This window comes from Haemorhous mexicanus, chromosome 20, assembly GCF_027477595.1.
Source record: "Haemorhous mexicanus isolate bHaeMex1 chromosome 20, bHaeMex1.pri, whole genome shotgun sequence".
Classification (NCBI taxonomy): Eukaryota; Metazoa; Chordata; class Aves; order Passeriformes; family Fringillidae; genus Haemorhous; species Haemorhous mexicanus.
This window is the reverse complement of record NC_082360.1, coordinates 7,636,676-7,654,327: the sequence shown is the minus strand read 5'-3', so window position 1 is coordinate 7,654,327 and position 17,652 is coordinate 7,636,676. Positions and strand designations below refer to the sequence as shown.

General features: G+C 48.2%; 2 protein-coding genes across 2 annotated transcripts; one reads left to right on the top strand and one right to left on the bottom strand.

Moving 5' to 3' along the window:
- Positions 1-1,312: 1,312 nt before the first annotated feature.
- TRIM25 (tripartite motif containing 25) lies at positions 1,313-10,823 on the top strand. The gene is made up of 9 exons (XM_059864746.1): positions 1,313-2,031; positions 3,095-3,190; positions 3,611-3,844; positions 4,322-4,478; positions 4,974-5,051; positions 5,416-5,484; positions 6,128-6,154; positions 6,473-6,565; positions 7,236-10,823. Exons 1-9 carry the CDS (start codon positions 1,405-1,407, stop codon positions 7,766-7,768), a joined length of 1,914 nt encoding a protein of 637 aa, XP_059720729.1. The 5' UTR covers positions 1,313-1,404; the 3' UTR covers positions 7,769-10,823.
- A 1,270-nt stretch (positions 10,824-12,093) lies between these two features.
- Positions 12,094-17,615, bottom strand: LOC132336854 (meteorin-like protein). The gene is given in 6 exon segments (XM_059864752.1): positions 12,094-13,272; positions 13,274-13,362; positions 15,816-15,875; positions 16,188-16,495; positions 16,497-16,595; positions 17,476-17,615. Coding segments are annotated over 6 exon segments (894 nt in total). The 5' UTR covers positions 17,586-17,615; the 3' UTR covers positions 12,094-13,044.
- Positions 17,616-17,652: the final 37 nt, after the last annotated feature.

The window sequence follows — 17,652 nt, the reverse complement described above, 5'->3', positions numbered from 1 at the left end:
CAATCCCTAGCTGTGCCAAGGCAAGTTTTGGTTAGATGTTAGAAAGAAATTCTTCACTGAAAGAGTGGTTGGGCACTGGAATCCTCTGCCCAGGGAGGTGGTGGAATCGCTATCTCTGTAGTTTAAAAAGCAGACTGGATGTGGCAGTCAGTGCCATGGTTTAGTTGATGAGGAGATGTTAGTTTAGGTCATAGGTTGGACTGGATGATCTTAAAGGTCTTTTTCAACCTAGTTCATTCTGTGATGCTGTGTAACTCCTGAACATTCTTGGAAGTCCCAAGGACTAACACCAACAAGATTGCCTGCTAATACTTTTAAATGACATTAAAGGGAACCTCAGCAGTTCTCCACACAAAGTGTTCTTTGCCCACTGGATAAGAGTTGAGAGCACACGGCTCCTTCTGCTGCAGCCCATCAAATTCTGTTTAAATTATTGGGGGGTCACAGACTTTGTGCCAGGCTGCTCCTTTTTTCCCTGCTGCCAGCATGGGTGGAGAAATACAGAGGGCGCCAAGGAAGTCCCTGGGACACCAGCAGACAGGGCAGAAGCGGAAGAGATCAGTGGAACAATTTGCAGTCAAGTTAGTTAAGACAGGAGTACTTGCCATGTTGCTATTCAGCATCAATGTTCCTGTTAGAAACAGTGATTATTGAACAGTTAGACCGAGAAAAAGAAATTTGAGAAAGCATCTTCCGTTGATATGGTTTCCACAATCACAAAGCAGTAATCCGTGTGCTTTAAAAACATTGCACTGACATCAGCTGTTGCAAACAGATTATTTTTAAGGTCCTTTCCAACCCAAACCTATGAGTCCTATGAACCTATGGATCTCCAGCATCCAGGTTACCCACAGTTCGGAGCAGCTGGGGCGGTGCTCGGGAGGATTTGGGGTTCACACCCTCCCTGAGCCCCGGGCGGAGCCGGCGGGCGCGGTGGTCGCGGCAGCGGCCGGACAGCGCTGGGCTGTCCCGAGTTCCCTTGAGCGGGGGGCCGGCCGGGAGCGGGGCGGGCAGCGCGGGTGGGCACCGCACCCCAAACGCCCTGCTGCGGTTCGGATCCGACCCCGAGGCCTCCGGGCACCTCCGGGTGATGCTGCCCCGACCCCGGCTCGGAGCCCCCGGCCCGGCCCGGCCGCAGCCCCGCGGGCGTCGCGTCCCCGACGCGGAGTCCCCTCCCCGGCCCGGGGTCCCGTCCTCGCCCCGGGGCCCGTTCCGCAGGGCAGAGCCCCCCGCATCCCGGAGCTGCCCCCACATGGGCGGGCGCCTCAGGGTTCGTCCCCCGGCTCCCGCCCCTCCCGTCGGGGCGGGGATCGGACACGTAGTTTTCCGGAAAGCCCTGGCCCTAGTTTCGTTTCTCCGAGCCCAGGTTTGTTTTGGGTTCTTGGGGCAGCTGTGGACGGGGCGATGGCGGCGCTGGAGTCAGAGTCGGGCCTGTCGGGGCTGGAAGAGGAGCTCACCTGCTCCATCTGCCTCTGCCTCTTCAGCAGTCCCGTGACGGTGCCCTGCGGGCACAACTTCTGCGCCTCCTGCCTGGAACTCACCTGGGCCGGCCTCTCGGGGGGCTTCAGCTGCCCGCAGTGCCGGGCCACCTTCGCGGGCCGCCCGCAGCTGCAGAAGAACACGGTGCTGTGCCGGGTGGTGGAGCAGCTCCAGGGCCACTCCGGGGCCAAGGGCGAGGAAGAGGAGGAGAATGAGGATGGGGATGGCGAGGGGGAGTCGGGGGGATGCTGGGCGGCGGAGCCCCCTGTGTTTTGCGACAGCTGCCAGGAGGCGCCGGCCGTGCAGACCTGCCTGACCTGCACCGCGTCCTTCTGCGCCGAGCACCTGCGGCCGCACCGCGACAGCCCAGCCTTCCGCGACCACCAGCTCTGCCCGACCGTGCGCGACCTGCAGCTGCGCAAGTGCCCCCAGCACAACAGGCTCTTCGAGTTCTTCTGCAGCAAGCACGGCGTCTGCATCTGCTCCCTCTGCCTGCTCGGGCACAAGTTGTGCCCCACCAGCCCCTTGGAGCAGGCAAAAGCCTCTGCCCAGGTGAGCAGCCGGGCTGGGCGGGGGTGGCCGGTGGCCCCGGGGCCGGAACACCCTCCCAGGGGCACCCCGGAGCGCCCCTCGGCTCCCTTGGGGGAGCCGCTCTGGAGTGCGGGGAGGAGGCCGGAACGAGCCGTCGGCTGTAAATCTGGTGTCTGTCATTGATGAACTGTTATCTGCCCTCCATCATGTGCTCAGGCACGTCCCCAGAGCCATTCCTCGCGTTTTCCTCGTCCCTCCAAGATGTTGCTCACGAGCAGGGGTCTAGGAAGGCGCTGTCAGGGAGCTGGATTGACAGGGCTGGGCTGTCCTGGGCTGGGCTGGGCTCACCAGTGAGGCCTTCCATATTCTGTGGCGTCACCCAGAACCCTGAGCCTCCTCTGCTGCTCTTCTCACTGCCAGGATTTGTCACTGCCCGAGGGGCTGACAGTCCCCTGCAGATGTTCTTAAGAAGAATTATAAAGGTATCCTAGATCTCAAGTGTGTGAATGAAAGACATAAGGAGGTTCATGGAGTAGAAGGAAGGGAGGGAAACCTGGCCTCTATATTTTCCAGCACAGCTTAAAATCAGTGTGGATGAGTAAAGTATGCTGAAAAGGTTTAGGTGGTCCAACTCCCATCTGTTCAGTGGGTGTGTACACAGCTTAGCTGCAGAATTTAGCCCTGTTGAGCTTAGCAGAATCTTGAACTAAAGGAACACGTAAATCACATCTGAGGGAGAAAGTTCTCAAAAGGAGTGGGGTGAACAGTAGCATCAACTTTGTGCTGGAAGTTCAGCCTGACAGCTAATGTAACATTTATTCCTAGCATGGGAACTGCTGTGCTGATGAAAGCACCGGGTCCTTTGTGAAGAGAGTGTCAGCAATGGCATCTTGCTCTTGGGAGAGGTGGGGAGGGTGTGGGTGCCACAAACCACACATGTGCAGGACGGTACTTTTACAGCCCCTAAGGTTCAAGGAAGGTAGGTTTTAAACTGAGAGTAATAAATGCTTACAAGAGTATTTAAAACTGAGAGCAGACATGACAACTGCCTCTCTGAAGTACTTTCTGGTCTCTCCTGTTGCAGTCGCTGCTGAAGAAAAAACTTGAGGAGCTGCATAAACAGAGTGAAAGAACTGCCCGGGCAATGAGCACGGTGAAAACAAAACAGAACCAATCTGCTGTAAGTGGGGAACTGCTCAGAGTGCTCTCAGGTTGCCTGGCACCCGCTGGCCAATGCATGGTGTTGGTGATTGTACCCCTGTGACAAGCACAGTGGTGCTGAGGCTGCATTGGCAGGAGAGGTGTTAATTGCAAGGAACAGAAAAGAGGAGTCTTGGCAGAGCCAGGCTCTGTGGGAGATGGGAGTAAACCTGGCACTGTGCAAGGTTTTATACCCTCACATGAGGGTGACACTGAGAATGGGCTCCATTTCTTGTGAGTGAAGGAATTTTCTTTCCAAACAACATCGAAATAGACAGCTCTTCTCTTGCTTGTTTCAAGGAAGAGAAGCCCACATGTTCCTCAGAAGCTTTCATTCAGTAGCACTTGAGTATTTTGTTTACCGTTGAAATCAGTGCCTAAGTGCTTTTGTCTTCCCCAGGAGACAGCTTCAAGAAAGAAAGAATTGATCAGAAATGAGTTTTCAGAAGTTAAAGCTATAATTGAAGAACGAGAAAATGAGATCATGAAAGCGATTACAGAGGAAGAAAAGAGAGTTTGGAATAAGTTTGATTATATTTACAGTGTTCTGGGAAATAAGAAGAACGAAATTCAGTCTCTCAAAGATCAGATTGAGATGGCACTGACTGAAAGTGATGATATTCTATTTTTGAAGGTAATGTGTCATTTAAGTGTGAATCCAACTCTTCATTCTAGAATGCAGAATGACAAAAACCTTCTGTGGTCCTGCTCTCCAGAGACTTCCAGTCAAATGGAAATGCAGTGGTGTGCAAGAACCTGCTATCAAAGGATGTCCTGAAAAGTCCACAAATATCAGTGAGAGAATGCTGAAGGGGTGTCTGGTAACTCTCCCAATTCAGCCACTGCCTCTGCCACAGGCAGAGGGGTCACTGGACAGGAGTCACCTCTGTGAGGTGTGGCAGCTCTGTGCTGTGACCTGGCTGGTCATTGGTTACCAGTGGGAATTAAGGTGTCTGAGCTGCTGCTGGAATTTTGCCAGGAGCCTGTGTCTGACTGTGGCCTTTGTTCCCTTGAATTTGAGATGAATGCACAAACTGCATCCCATTTAAAGTAAGTTGGTTGCATTTTTCTCTGTGTGCTACACAAGGTGGTCTCTCATTTGTTGTTTCAGAGAGCAACAGCACTGCAACGAACATCAACAAAAGAGGCTTTTGTTCCCGTAGTTGAAATGGACCAAAATGTGATGCATTCCACTTACCAGTCTGCCATTACCCTCAAAGACGTAGTGAAACTTTCAGTAATTCAGAGTCGGGAGAAAAAAGAAGAAGGTACTGTATCACTGAGGAAATTGGCATTTTCTACTTTGGCTTTGAGCTAAAATGAGGGATCTTTCCTCTCCAATCCAAATACAATTTTTTTTTTTAAAGTGCAACAAATACAGTTGGTTAATATAAATTGTGTCTTCCAATCTCTGCAGTGCTCCATTTCCACACAAAAACATTACAGTCTGGGCTAAACTGGGAGATAAAATGTGCCAGTGTTTCTTCACTGTTATCTATACTTGGATAAGCTGATGAGTATCATGATATTACACCCTTCTGGCACAGTTCAGTCTTTCTTCCTTGGAGTAATTTATGGTATAACTATGTAGCAGGGTTCCATGTGGTTAGGATGTGGATTTGAGGGGAGATTGGAAAGGCTTTCGAGTGGCAGGACTCCACCTGCCATAAGGCAGGAAAGATGGATAAGATGGGAAAATGTCCTCACTAAGGCATGATTGTTCCTGACCATACAAACCATAATGTGAATTATCACCATTGCAGCCAAACCTGTGAAAACGAAGGCCCCTCCAGCAGCTCTTCCAAACAAACCCTCTGTTGGAAAAAAGCCTCACGGACCACGTAAGTACCACAGAACACAATCCCATCCTAACTATGGCTTTACTGTTAAATAAGAGTTGAGGCAGTTACCCCAGAGCTGTTTGCTGTGGTGGTGATGCAGTGATGACCTGCAGTGAGCACCTTGGCACAGGGAAGGGAGGGTGCCTTGTGAGCTGGACAGGAGAACTGCACAGGTACTCGGGTGCATCAGCCTGTAGTGGTGTCAGTGTGGGCTGTAAAACAAAGCAGAGCCTCCCCACCCTCTTGTTGGTGCAGGTTTCTTTAATTTGTGCCAAACACCTTTTGGTTTGTTTGATAGATTTGTATGTATTGAGCTCTGCTTAGGATCTGTTCATATCCTGTTTATTTTCTTCCTCCCTCACAGACCAGTCCCACAAAGAGAAAACTGTTCCCCAGGCTCAGATGACTTCACAGGGGAACACTGATGCCACCAGTAAGTGGTGATTAAAGGAGCCTTACTCAAACATTTTGCTGCCTCCAGTCTAGGGCCGGGGTGATGGTCTTTGTGGCAGGTTGTACTGGGGCCTTTCAGTTCTATTTTGTCCAGATACCAGAATTAATGGGCACTGTAGCCTGTCTGGATGATCTTCCTTGTTTTCTTTTTGAAGTAAATGTTAGTGTTAGGAAACAGCTTCTGTTACTTCCAGGGAGCTCTTGACACATGGTCCAAGTGCTGGTGTGGAGCAGTCAGGGGGTGTGCTGGGGAAGCAGGACTGGAATGGAGCTGCAGCTCCTGTTGCTCACTAAAAGCTCTGTTGTAAAGAGGAAAGGAATAGTCAGTGTTCCTCACGAGAACAGGAGCATTCTACGTGCCTGAACACACTGCTCCTGGAGGGGAGATCAAGCTCCTTCCAGGCTTATGACCCTGTGAAATAGGAAGCAAATGGAAGGTTTTGCTTGATGTGTTTCCACTGTGAGGGTATTTGTACATGGCTTCAGCCTGCTGGACTGTCAGCTCTGTACTGCTGCAGTTTCAGAAGAGCCATGGTGATGGTACTGCAGCTGACACAGTCTTACCAGTGGCTTTTGCCTCCCAGTAGAACTCACAGTTTACTTTTTTCTTTTCCCCCCTTCAGAAGAGAAAAAGAAAGCTGCTAAAGTTGGTGAGTCCAAACTTTCATTTTGAGTATTCTAATTTTCATTGACTGCTCTTAAAATGATAAGATGGTCTTTAGTGTTGGTGTATTGAACAAAAGTTCAGCTCTTGCTGGCCACTGTGGGAGCAATCAAACACTGAGAGAAGCTGTCCAGAGAGTGGGATTTTCAAAACTTGTCATGACAGTGAACAGCCTGAGCTAATGTTGAAGTTAACAGCAGGAGGCTAAACCAGATCAGCTCCAGCCTGGGTGTGTCTGATGGGGTGTTAAACATGTGAGGTCTCTTCCCAGCTGGCCAAACTCTCTGTTCTTCTGTTGACACAGCACCAACCACCACACCAACTGCCACAGCTGCTGCTGCTGCTAAAGAGCTGCTGGACAGCTTCCTGAAGAAACCCAGAGAGGAGCTCTTGCAGTGTAAGACACCCAACATTACACTCCTTAAAGATGAGCCTTGCTCTTGTTGTACTAGTGCTGCGTGTCCTCTGTAGTGACCTGGCAAAAATACATCTGAGGGGGTTTTGTTAGCTCAATAGGTTGTTACAGATGAAGGAAATTTCTGGAGAAAAGGGGGGCAGAAGGTTTCTAAGTGGTTCTTTTGCTGGATGAATCAAATCAATCTTCAGCATCTGTGAATCTTTATGAAGATAAATTAAGTTTTTTAGGTAAGGATTTTGGTTTCCCCAAAAAAGACAGCATTAGAGTAGCCTAGAAACACGCTGTAATGCACTGGATTATTTTTAAATGAAATGCAAGCTTTTATCTGAGCCTGTGATGGCTTGTTGAGATGCTATACAACACGGCATACCTTCGCTGCCAGATCAGCCATTGCCTTCTTTTGGGGTATTTGGGTTATAAAGGGATCCTGTGAGGCTGCAGGAAGGAAGAAAACTCCCCCTCCGTTTGGCTGTTGTGCAACACAGAGCTGCAGTTGAACCCAGCAGCTTGTACTGTGGCCCTAAGAGCTGGCTGCACTGAGGAGGAGAGCAGAGCTGGCAGATAAACATGGCAGCAAGTGCTGAGGCAGGACAGGATAAACCAAAGTGCTTTGTTCTTCAGCCCCTTGGAGTGACTCGTGTCATTGCAGATGCTGCCAACATCACCCTGGACTACAACACGGCCCACAACACCGTGGTTCTGGCTGAGAACTACACCAGGATGTCCATCTCAGACACCTTCCCAGGTCACAGGTACCACCCCCAGCGCTTCACCGATTACCGCCAGGTGCTGGGCTTCCAGTGCTTCAAGAGAGGGGTGCACTACTGGGAGGTGGAGCTGCAGCAGGGCAGCTTCTGCGGCCTCGGCGTCTGCTACGGCAGCATGGAGCGCCAGGGCCCCGAGAGCCGCCTGGGCAGGAACAGCAAGTCCTGGTGCATCGAGTGGCTCAACTCCAAGTTATCATGCTGGCACAACGACGTGGAAAAGTGCCTGCCCAACACAAAGGCTACCAAGATTGGGGTGCTGCTCCACTGCGAGGGGGGCTTTGTGAATTTCATGGCGGTGGGGGAGAAGAATAACCTGATCTATAAATTCAAAGCTCAGTTCACTGAAGCCTTGTACCCAGCCTTCTGGCTGTTTTCCAGTGATGCTGTTCTCTCTCTCTGTCACATGAAAGAGTAAGGTCTTGTAACTCAGTGTAGTTCAATTACAGCACAGAAAATCTGTCTCAAAGATTGATTATTTGATACAAAAATTATCATCTCTTTTAAGCAGTTTAGGAAATCTGCCAGTTCTTTGGTCTGAATTGCTAAAGCCTTTAGACAGTGATTTAGCAAAATGTTGGTGATGGTACAAACTACAAGGGTTTGCAAAGGTCTTGATTGCCCTGAAATCAAAGTTATGATGCAAATCCTTGTTAAATGTCTTCAGTGGCGCCTGTGGCTTCTGTGGTTTCCTGTAAAGGAGCAACAGCATTAATGTGTTCATGGGTAACAATGACCCCTTTGAGAAAGAAACGGGAAGAATTCCTTGACAAATTCCGGCTCTGAGGGTGGTCTCACTGTTGCCTTTTGGCCTGTGCACACTGTTATCCCTACAGGTGTTCTCAGTGTAGGACTCCGCCAGATGCTACAGAAAGCTGTTGAAATCCCTAAATTCAGGTCTTATGGCTGTCATTTATAAAAGCCACTATGACAATTCTCATCAGAATGGAACTGCAGAGACTTCTAGAATTGATGGGAAATAAATGGTATTAGAATCACCAGGAAACAAATCATATCAGCCCAGACACTGGGGATACAGCAGAGAGCTGTCAGGAAGGCATCCTGCAGAGCAGTGGTATGCATCCTGTGATGAAGATTGTGGGATGAAGCATTCTGTGTCATCTTCTGACCCAGAACATGCTTCACATCTTCACACTGAAGGCTCTTCAGTGCTAGGTGTTTTTGTGTGTGCTGAGGAGTTCAGGGGGTGCATTCCTGCTCACAGGTTCTCCTGTTTTAATGGTTTTCCTCTTTAGGAGGTGGGATATTCTCTGCTGGTTATCTTTAGCTTAAAGCAGGGTCTCCTGTCATAAAGTTTTTCCTCTTTATGAGGTGGGATATTATCTCCTGGTGTACCTGTTGTTGTTCAGGTGGTAGAAACTGGATTTCTTGCATCTTTTTGGGACTACAGTTTGAGGAGTCTCAAGACAGAGTGCAAGTACTTGGGAAATGCTGGTTCCTCTCTGCATGAAACCTGTGGGCAGATGGGGTGAGTCTTTTGACATACAGAGAATTAGCATAAAGGAGAATGAATATACATCCATTCTTTTTGGGATGGATTTTTAATTCTCCTGGTGTTCTTTGGGTTGTGGTATGTCTTCAGAAGTTCTCACCAGGTACAGAGAAATCTGTCCTTCTTCCTTACAACTTTAAAACAATCTGTAGGCAATCAAGGTGTTTGGATCTCATAGTTATAGGGCCTGTACCTTGTTGGTGCCTCTGGATTTACTGTACTAGCTTTGATTTCTGTAGCCCATGGGAAGCTCACATGAGAGCCTTCCTGGACTTGGATTTCTAAAACTGCCCTTACAGGACTTGGTGAAATAGAACACAAAGCCACTGCTGGCAGTTTGGCAGAGAATTGTTAGAATGTTTAAAAGAACCTCTGTGACTACACTCCAGATTAGCCAAAGTGCTTTGGAGAGAGGCTTTCAGGAATTCAGGCTTGGTGTCTATTTTTACTTGGTTTGTAAACTCTTACTACTTTGTCAAGGATAGCACAAGTCTCATTTCTTCCAATTTTTTGGTCAGAATAGGATATGGAATGGATGGTGGACCTGAAAGTGCCACGGCTGTCTTTGGAGCAGTTCTACTCTCTGAGGGTCTCCACTTTCCAAAGCACAGTCAGCACTAAAACTCCCAGCCTGAGCAGAATGCTGCAGAAGGTGCAGAAGGAGGCAGTGTCCTGCTGGGAACCAGCAATGGGTGACAAACTGGGTTTTTCAGCAGTGAAAGATAAGAGCAGTTCCCTCTGAGAAATCCTTTTCTCCTTGGCTGTGCCACAGGGCTGTAGATGAACTCAGCAGGGTGCTGCAGGAGTACTCTGTCCCCTTGGCTGTGGGCAAAAATGTGCTCCAGCAGTCTGTGCAGAGGAGAAAGTCTCCATCCTCTATTCCTTGCTTCTTGACTTTAAAGAGGTGTCAGTACTGGCCTCTGAGTCTATGGCTTTCTGTGGCCATGATCTGGAAGGACACCCAAACAAAGTAAAGAGCAGCTTTATTCTGCCTCATTGGACAAAGTGGGATTCTTGACATTGGACACTGGTGTAGGACCAAGCATGTGGAACACATGAGGTGTCCTGCATTTCCAGGCAGTGAAACAAGCCTTCTGCTGGGCCCCTGAACCTCTGTTCTGTTTTCCTTTGTGCTATGAATGACTAGAAGTCATAGAGTGAAGTTCTGTTACTTTGGAATTCACAGAATCACAGAATATTCTGAGTTGGAAGGGACTCACAAGGATCACTGAGACCAGATCTTGAGTGAATGATCCATATGGGGATGGGATTGGGGACCTTGGCATTACTAGCAACAATCTCTGGGCATCTGAGAAATCTTTTGGTTAGCTTCAGGTATCTTGCATATTTTGGAACATTAGTGTGATATAACTTTTATAACTAATAATAAATATTAGTGTGTTTAGGAGAAATACTAGTTACTGCATGATAAATGATCATTTTAAAGCCTTTTCAACACAACTAAAGTGATTTTACTTGGGCACTACCTGTAAGAGCTGCACTGGTTTTAAACAAGACATATATTGGAGCATATATTTTGTCATTCTCTTTTTAGTATTACAAAGAAAGTAACTTAGTCTAGAAAAAGAACTAATTCTGGTGTTAACACCATGAGAGCATGCATTGATTTGCATTTTAATATACAAATGAGAGTAAATTAAAAAAAACAGTTGCTGAATGAAAGTAAATGAATGTTTAATCTTTTCTTGAATTAAAGACATCAGTAAAGCAGTGTATTAAGAAGAAGATATGCTTATGCAGTTATCAGCCTGTTGGTTATGCTGATGTATCAGCCCTGTACTTCAGTCTGTGTTACTGTTTGTAGCTGTGCCAGCCACGCACAGGCAGGGCCACCACCATGGATTTGGTGCCACCTGGTCCCTGGGCCTGTGCCCACGCCAGGGGCTGGCTGGTGACTGGTGATGGTTTGAATTCAATAAAAACTCACAGTAAACCCTAACTCTGAGTGTTTTGTTCTCTGCTCAGGGTGGAAGTGGGGAGGGAAGCAGAAGTGAAGTCAGAGCAAAGGCCAGCTCTTCTAGGGCATCACTCACTGGGCTGTGGGGAGCTGGGGAAGGGGCAGGCAGAGCTTTGCTGTTCTCTGGACTGGTCCTGAACTGCCTCCTTCCCCTGAGCCATTGTCAGTGATGCTGCCTCCTTACTGGGGATGAGATAATCCTTCCCAGGACACAAAACTGGAGACATTTTTGGGTAAGCACAACCAATCAGCTGGAGGAAGATGGACAATTAAAGAAGACACAGTGTGGGATTGCTCTAAAAAGCCTTAGGTGAGGTCCAGCATCTGCAAGCCCAAGTTACACCTGGAAGCAGCAACAGGTGATGATTCTTGATGATTTCACCCAGTGAAATTGCAAGCTGCTGCCAGTGGAGAGCAATTCAGCAGGGAGCTGCTCTGGTGCCTCAACAGATTTAAAAATCTGCCCAAACAAAGCATCCATGGAACCAGTTAAACATTTCCACCTCAAGTTCTCCAAGTGAGTTGGGCTGAGGAAGGTTTTGGGGAAGGAAATCTCTGAAGAGTTTGCAGACTGACACAGTGTTGCTTGAACAGTGTGATAGGTACTACAGAAACCAAGGCGGGGGGGAAATCCTCATCTTCATTCCTTGTCCCATGCTGTCCCTGGGATCAGGAGGTCAATTAGGTCCACCAGAGCTTTGCCTCAGTTTCCAAAGACAGACAAAGAGTTATCTTAAGCCTGTGTAAGCTTGACTGTGCTACAGCCAGAGGCCTGAGCAGGTACTGAGGCCCCAGGGAAGTCAGCATGATCATATTCATGCAAGGTCTGTTTTCTTCCTTGCTAATGGCATTTCCTGTTGATTTAGCTTTGTGAACACTTTTTCACAGCAAAAAGAACAACCAACTTAGACTCCAGCTCATACTCTCTGTAAATATATGTAAAAATGTTTATCAAGACATTCCCTATTTTAGTAAAATTGTGTTGGTTAGTGTTTAACAATGTATTTCTGTACCCAGGCCTCTGACTCCCTCCCATTTCTTCCCCCCTTCCTAATTCCCTCCCAATTAAAAGGCTGCTACTTCTCAAATAATCAATGTCAGTTAAAAACATGTCACAGTGTGGTCATTGTATGACTTCTATTCAGAGCTTATGTCATTTAGACTTTCACTGGCAGCTATTTTGTCCCATAAAAAAGTTCAAGACAGCAATTTGTGAATCTTGCTCAGCCAAGTAGAACTGTGGAAAAGAGGAGTCATTCCAGAAGTCAATTAATTGTGGCCTGTCAGAGTTTTCCTCACTCAGTTTTCTCCGTGGCCCGTCATGGGCTCACATCTGTCAGCCCCGTGCTGCCCAGGCTGCAATCAGATGCCATTGCATGGGAAATAATGGGTTTATTCACACCATTTCTTGGCTTCTGTGTGGTAGACACATTTGTATATCATTTTACGGTGTAGCAATTCCATTTACATAAAATACAGGCAATTGTGTGAGTCTGGCTAAAGCACTAAGGGAGGGTGGGAGGAGCCACCAATCAAATAATAAAAGCTAATTGCAAAGAGGCAGATAATTTAGGTGAAAATACCATCATGAGCAATTCTTGATCCTAAATTAGTTCAACAGAACTTTAAGGAGGCGACTTAGCTGCATTTTGTTTGTGCTTGTATTAAACTCCTTAATGTTTTTTCAGTGTCAGAAAAGAGCATGTACTTTTTACAGCATCTACATTCCATTTTAAAAATCAAGTAATTCTTGGTGAAGAAAGGGCTTTTTTTTCTTTAGAGGTAGTTTTTTCCTCCCAAGTTAGAGAGAGTTTTCACATTTACCTTTAAAGGAAGAGAAATCAGGCAGAGATTGGGGAGGGGAGAAAAATGTCTAGAGAAAAAGCACGTAACATTTACACAGAGCAAGAGATGTTCGAGAGACTTTTCTAGTACTGAGCACAGGCTGTTTCCTAACCTTCCCCAAAAGACTCTCTTTCCAAAATCCAAAGTTATTTTGTGAGGCAGAGAAAATGTGATGAAAGAGAAATTAATGTGAGTTAAAAGTCAGTTCACAGGGCTCACAGAGCCATTATCTTCCAGGAAATCCTCCAGGTCCCAGTTTAGGTGGAATTGTAACTTTAGTCCTTTTAACTCTGCTCCAGATTCAGTATCCAAAGACTGGGCTGAAATTTTTCAACTCTCAGCAGCAGTGTCTCTCATGTCAGTTGAGCTCAAACTCACAGGGGTTGGCTCCCCTTTCTCTGGCAGCCTGGTAAACCAGCATGAAATCCTTAAAGCGAGGGGCACAGCCCAGCCAGGCTTCCCCAAAGTGTTCACTCCCAGTGAAGAGGAAATCTCCCCCTCCCTTCTTCACCTGGCACTGCAGAAGGGTTCGGATGGGGCCTCGCCATTCCCCACTACCTTCCTCCTGCTGGAAAATCTGTTTTTTTCTGCCTGTAGACCTTCTGGAGTCTGACATCAACCTGGGACATGTGGTTCTCTGAGTCGTGGGAGACACTTTGGATGGATCCTTTCACCACTGGATGTGAAGGAGACAGGAGGTGGTTATGGAGCAGAAGGGGACAGTGCAGGTACTACGAGCTCACAGAATGAAAGAACTGAGAGCAGCTTTGCTGTGCAGCTTTGACACCTACCACCTGCACATGGACACATTCCTGAGTTTACACTGCATCCTTTGCCCAGGGGATCCCCATGCAAGCTCTCAGACCAGCTACACCAGGGGAAAAAGCTTGTTAATGCAAAGTAGTGGAGGATAAAAAGCACATGACAAGAGGTCAGCTAAGGGATTCATTTTTTTCAGTCTGTGTTCCAAGATTACGACTACCACAGATGCCTCCTGCCTGACTCCAGGGGACTCTGGAGCTTTTCCTTTCACAGCACTAACAGAGGCTGATGCAAGAAGAATCAGAATATTATTTGGCCAGAAAAAAATGAGAGCTTGCTAAATGTTTTTCATTTAAACATTTAGTGGGTTTTTTTTCCTTCTCAAAAGACAATGTCATCCATCCACCAAAGACATTTTGGGAGATGATAAACAACACTAAAACTCTTAAAGTGACTTGAATTGAAGCCTTATTATAAATCACTTTGCATTCATGTACCTTCTTCTCCCAGAAGGATCCTAGCTGGAAGGAAAGCATAAGAAGCCATTGTCTCTCTTTGAAAGCATTCTTTGCATCCATCATATGGAGAATGAAGCATCCCATCTGACAGGTGTTTGTTGTCCTGCAGCCACCTTTATCATTGTCACTGCCCCATTTTCCACAGCAATCAATTTTTCTTCTACTAATTTAATTAATTTCAATCCCACATCCATAGGAGGCTCAGAAACATTCACCATTTGAGAAAGAGCTCTTCAGCAAGTGAGAGGTTACAAACCACCCTCCTGCCACTAAACTCTTTCACTCTTTTACAGAAAACTCAACAACCCAAGATGCAGAAAAACTTTATCTCAGAAGTTCTCAAGAACTTCCTCAATTATTTAGATTTCCAAGGGAATCCAGAATTTTGTGTAACAGATGTCTCTGTTCTCTGTCTCCCTCTTAGTGTGACCATTTTTAATCACATGCAGTCAAGTCTATTGACAAGCTATAATGCCCTTGTTCCTGGTGCTCCAGGTTGCTCCTGCACTGCGTGGGGTGCAGTGGCTGCAGACCCCCATGCTCAGGACAACCACAAAGCCCCCATTCACTGCCAGTGTCATTTACACTTTCATTAGCAGCTATTTTCTCTAATCAAAACAGCTGATGAGAGCGATTTCAGAGCGGGGCAAGGAAGTCAGGCCATAAATAGCGTCAGTTCAAAGGGCTGTTCCTTCTGGGCTGGGGCTGCTGTGAGTGTCCCCTTTGTGTGCCTGCGCCCCCACATCTGTCAGTCTCGGTGGGGACAGCGCCGGCTTGGGAACCACACCTTCCTGCAGGACAGACAACAGGCTGGATGGCACCAGTTAGTCCAGAAGAATTAAAATTACCAGTCCTTCCTCCAGGACAGAGGATGGGCTGGATGGCACCAGTTAGTCCAGAAGAAGAATAAAAATTACCAGCTGTGGAGCACTCTTAAGGAAGCATGCTCCGCACTGGCTTTGTATTTGCACCATAATGCTGGTGTCTGATTTTAAAAGCCTTAAAGTATGGCAAGCCCTGGAGGGAAAGCAGCGATTTGGTGAGGTTTTTAAATGTTGAATATGGAGTTTGTAGTTTTATTCTTTATGTAGGTACATTTACAGCAATGGAATTGTGGCTATGTGGAGAGGCAACTCTACAGCTTTAGCTATTTGAGCTAACCAAAGAGGTACAAATGTGAATGTGGAAAAAAATGTAGCAATAAAATTAACAAATTACAATTTAAATTAAAAAAATATTGCATTAGTAAGAAAAATGGAAAAAATGTATTATTGGATGACTATATCTTATTATTTCTTTTCTTATGGACTAATAACTGTGCTGATCCCTCATCAGGGATGAAACCTAACCAGGATGTCACTGGAGGAAAGTCTAAATCACATGAAATCTTTAGCTAAGTTGCAAACAACTCACTGCCTCTACTATAAAAAACTGGGGAGTGTCAAACTGAGGGGAGAGAGAAGACAAATTCATAACTGGGATAAAAAAACATACAAACAAAGGGAATAAAAATGACCACACCAAGTACGTTCAACCTGAGTGTACATCTACACACGTGACTCAGCTACACCTGCGAGCCAGCAGCACACCTGTGAGCATTACTCACACCTCAGTTTTAGTTCATAACATTTCTGCCTGCAGGAAATTAGGACCTTGGCAGAAAAGCTTCTCCCTTCTCTCTCCCTTCTGGGTTTCACTCTGCACCCCCCCCCCCCCCATTCAGACTCTTTTCCACAGTTTCTTTCCCAGATCAGAAAGCACAGTCATGCTATTATTTTAAGAAAAACAGCAAATAAATCCAAATAATCAATATAAATTAAAGGCAGAATGACTCCTTTAGTCAGCTTACCAAAATCACTGCTGCAGATGGCCATAAGGAGTTCCATGTTGTCACAAGGACGGCACATGGCTACAAGAAACAGAGCAGTTACTTACAACACTCTAGTACATCCCATTGCAAAAGGACTGGTGAATTCAGAGGGGAAATTGGACAGAACAACCAGCTGGAAGAGCACTGTGATCAGATGCAACCCAAAATTCTTGTTATGCAAATACAGCACAGCAAAGAAATTAGCACAGAGGATGCTCTCAGTGAGGGCACTGCCAGGCAGAAGGGCCTCCTTTGCAACGCCAAACCAGCCTCTGTCTCCAGGGATGCACCAGCTCAGTGGGGATCAGCTGCCACCTTAGATCTGCCCAGAAGTGGAACCCCTGTTCTTACCTTCAACCAGGGCCATCTCTTTGAAGTCGGGGCCGGCCGTGCTCTGCTGGCTCAGCAGCTCGTACTGGAAGGTGGCGGTGCGGCGGCTGATGTCCCTCTGCGGGCTGGCCTGCAGGAACAGGGCCACTCGCGGTGGGGTGTGGGCACTGAAGCAGGACACGTGCCGGGGCCGAGCCCCCTCTGCCTCGCTCACCACCAGGTGCAGCTGCCCAGCACGTTCCACGTAGATGCTGGCGCCCTGGAAGTCGCGGGCGGGTTTGATGCAGAGCGTGGTGTGCAGGACACTGGCCACGTTGGGCTCCAGCACCGCGCAGGGCTCGGGCTGGGTACATCCACTCCAGGGAGCCCTCGGGGCAGCGCAGGCGGACCTGCTCCACGGCACGGGAACGGGGCTCCCGGCTCGGACCACTGCGGGAAAACAGCACGGAAATGTCAGGAATGGGGGAGGGAAGGGAAGGGAAGGGAAGGGGAAGGGGAAGGGAAGGCCACTGCACCCCGCACCATCTGGACATACAGATCTTATTCCTAACTCTCCTAATGACCCTTAAATTGGCTTCCTCCGGCAGGACTGGGTTCCTTCCCTCCCGCCCCGCGGATCTGAACTGCAGCACCACGCAGGAGCCACAGAGGACAGGGAATGCTCACAGCTGGGTGCGCGGGAAGGAGCCTCAGTCCCTTTCACCAAATCCATGCTTGAATGTCTGCAGCACCCAGAGGAATGTCAGAGAGCAATTTCTCACTGCTAAACAGCTCAAAACTCTTCCTTGTGGTACAACTGGCCACTGCTCAGCTGTCCAGAAAATCCCACCTGCAAGTGCACGGATGGGGGTGAGCACCACTGACTTGCAGCAGGAGCTGCACAGCGATGTTATGCCTGAAAAATTTGGTTTAAAGATCTACTTTATAAAATTACTTTTAATATTTCCAAACTCAACAAGACAATGTTTTTGATAAAAAGGGTGGTGCTGGCCCTGCTCCCGAGCTCTCGTTCAAGCCTGTGTAACTCCACTGCTTTCAGAACAGTTACTTTTGCTGAGGTCACTTATGAAAGTCAAATCCCTGCCAGCATAATTAGTTAAAAGTAAAAAGGCAGCAAAAGACAGTGGGAAAGGATGTAATATGTGAGAATATCGAGAACATTTGTGGCCTATTTTCCTGCCGGTGACTGAAGTAAACCCGGCAGCACCGGGCACCGGGTTTACTTCAGTCCCTCCCCGCGATCCCTGGTTCCCGGGGGGGGGGGGGGTTCCCGGTTCCGCAGCCCCCGGGCCCGGCCGTGCGCACCCACCTGCCCCTCCAGCTGCAGCGGTCGGCGCTGCCCGAGCGGGATCCCCCTGCAGGCATTAGCAGCGGCAGCAGCAGGGCCAGCAGCCCGGGCGAGCCCCGCACCGTGGCCATGGGCCGGCGGCTCGGCCGGGCGCGGGCGAGCTTTGAGGGCAAGAGGTGGGCTGGGGGTCCGGGGGCG

Bases quoted from the DNA above. Each gene is read 5' to 3' on its own strand.
- TRIM25 (XM_059864746.1), top strand. From the start codon at position 1,405: ATGGCGGCGCTGGAGTCAGAGTCGGGCCTGTCGGGGCTGGAAGAGGAG. The intron at 6,155-6,472 runs GTGAGTCCAAAC...CTGTTGACACAG, and splicing joins AAAGAAAGCTGCTAAAGTTG to CACCAACCACCACACCAACT. The intron at 6,566-7,235 runs GTAAGACACCCA...GTGTCATTGCAG, and splicing joins CAGAGAGGAGCTCTTGCAGT to ATGCTGCCAACATCACCCTG.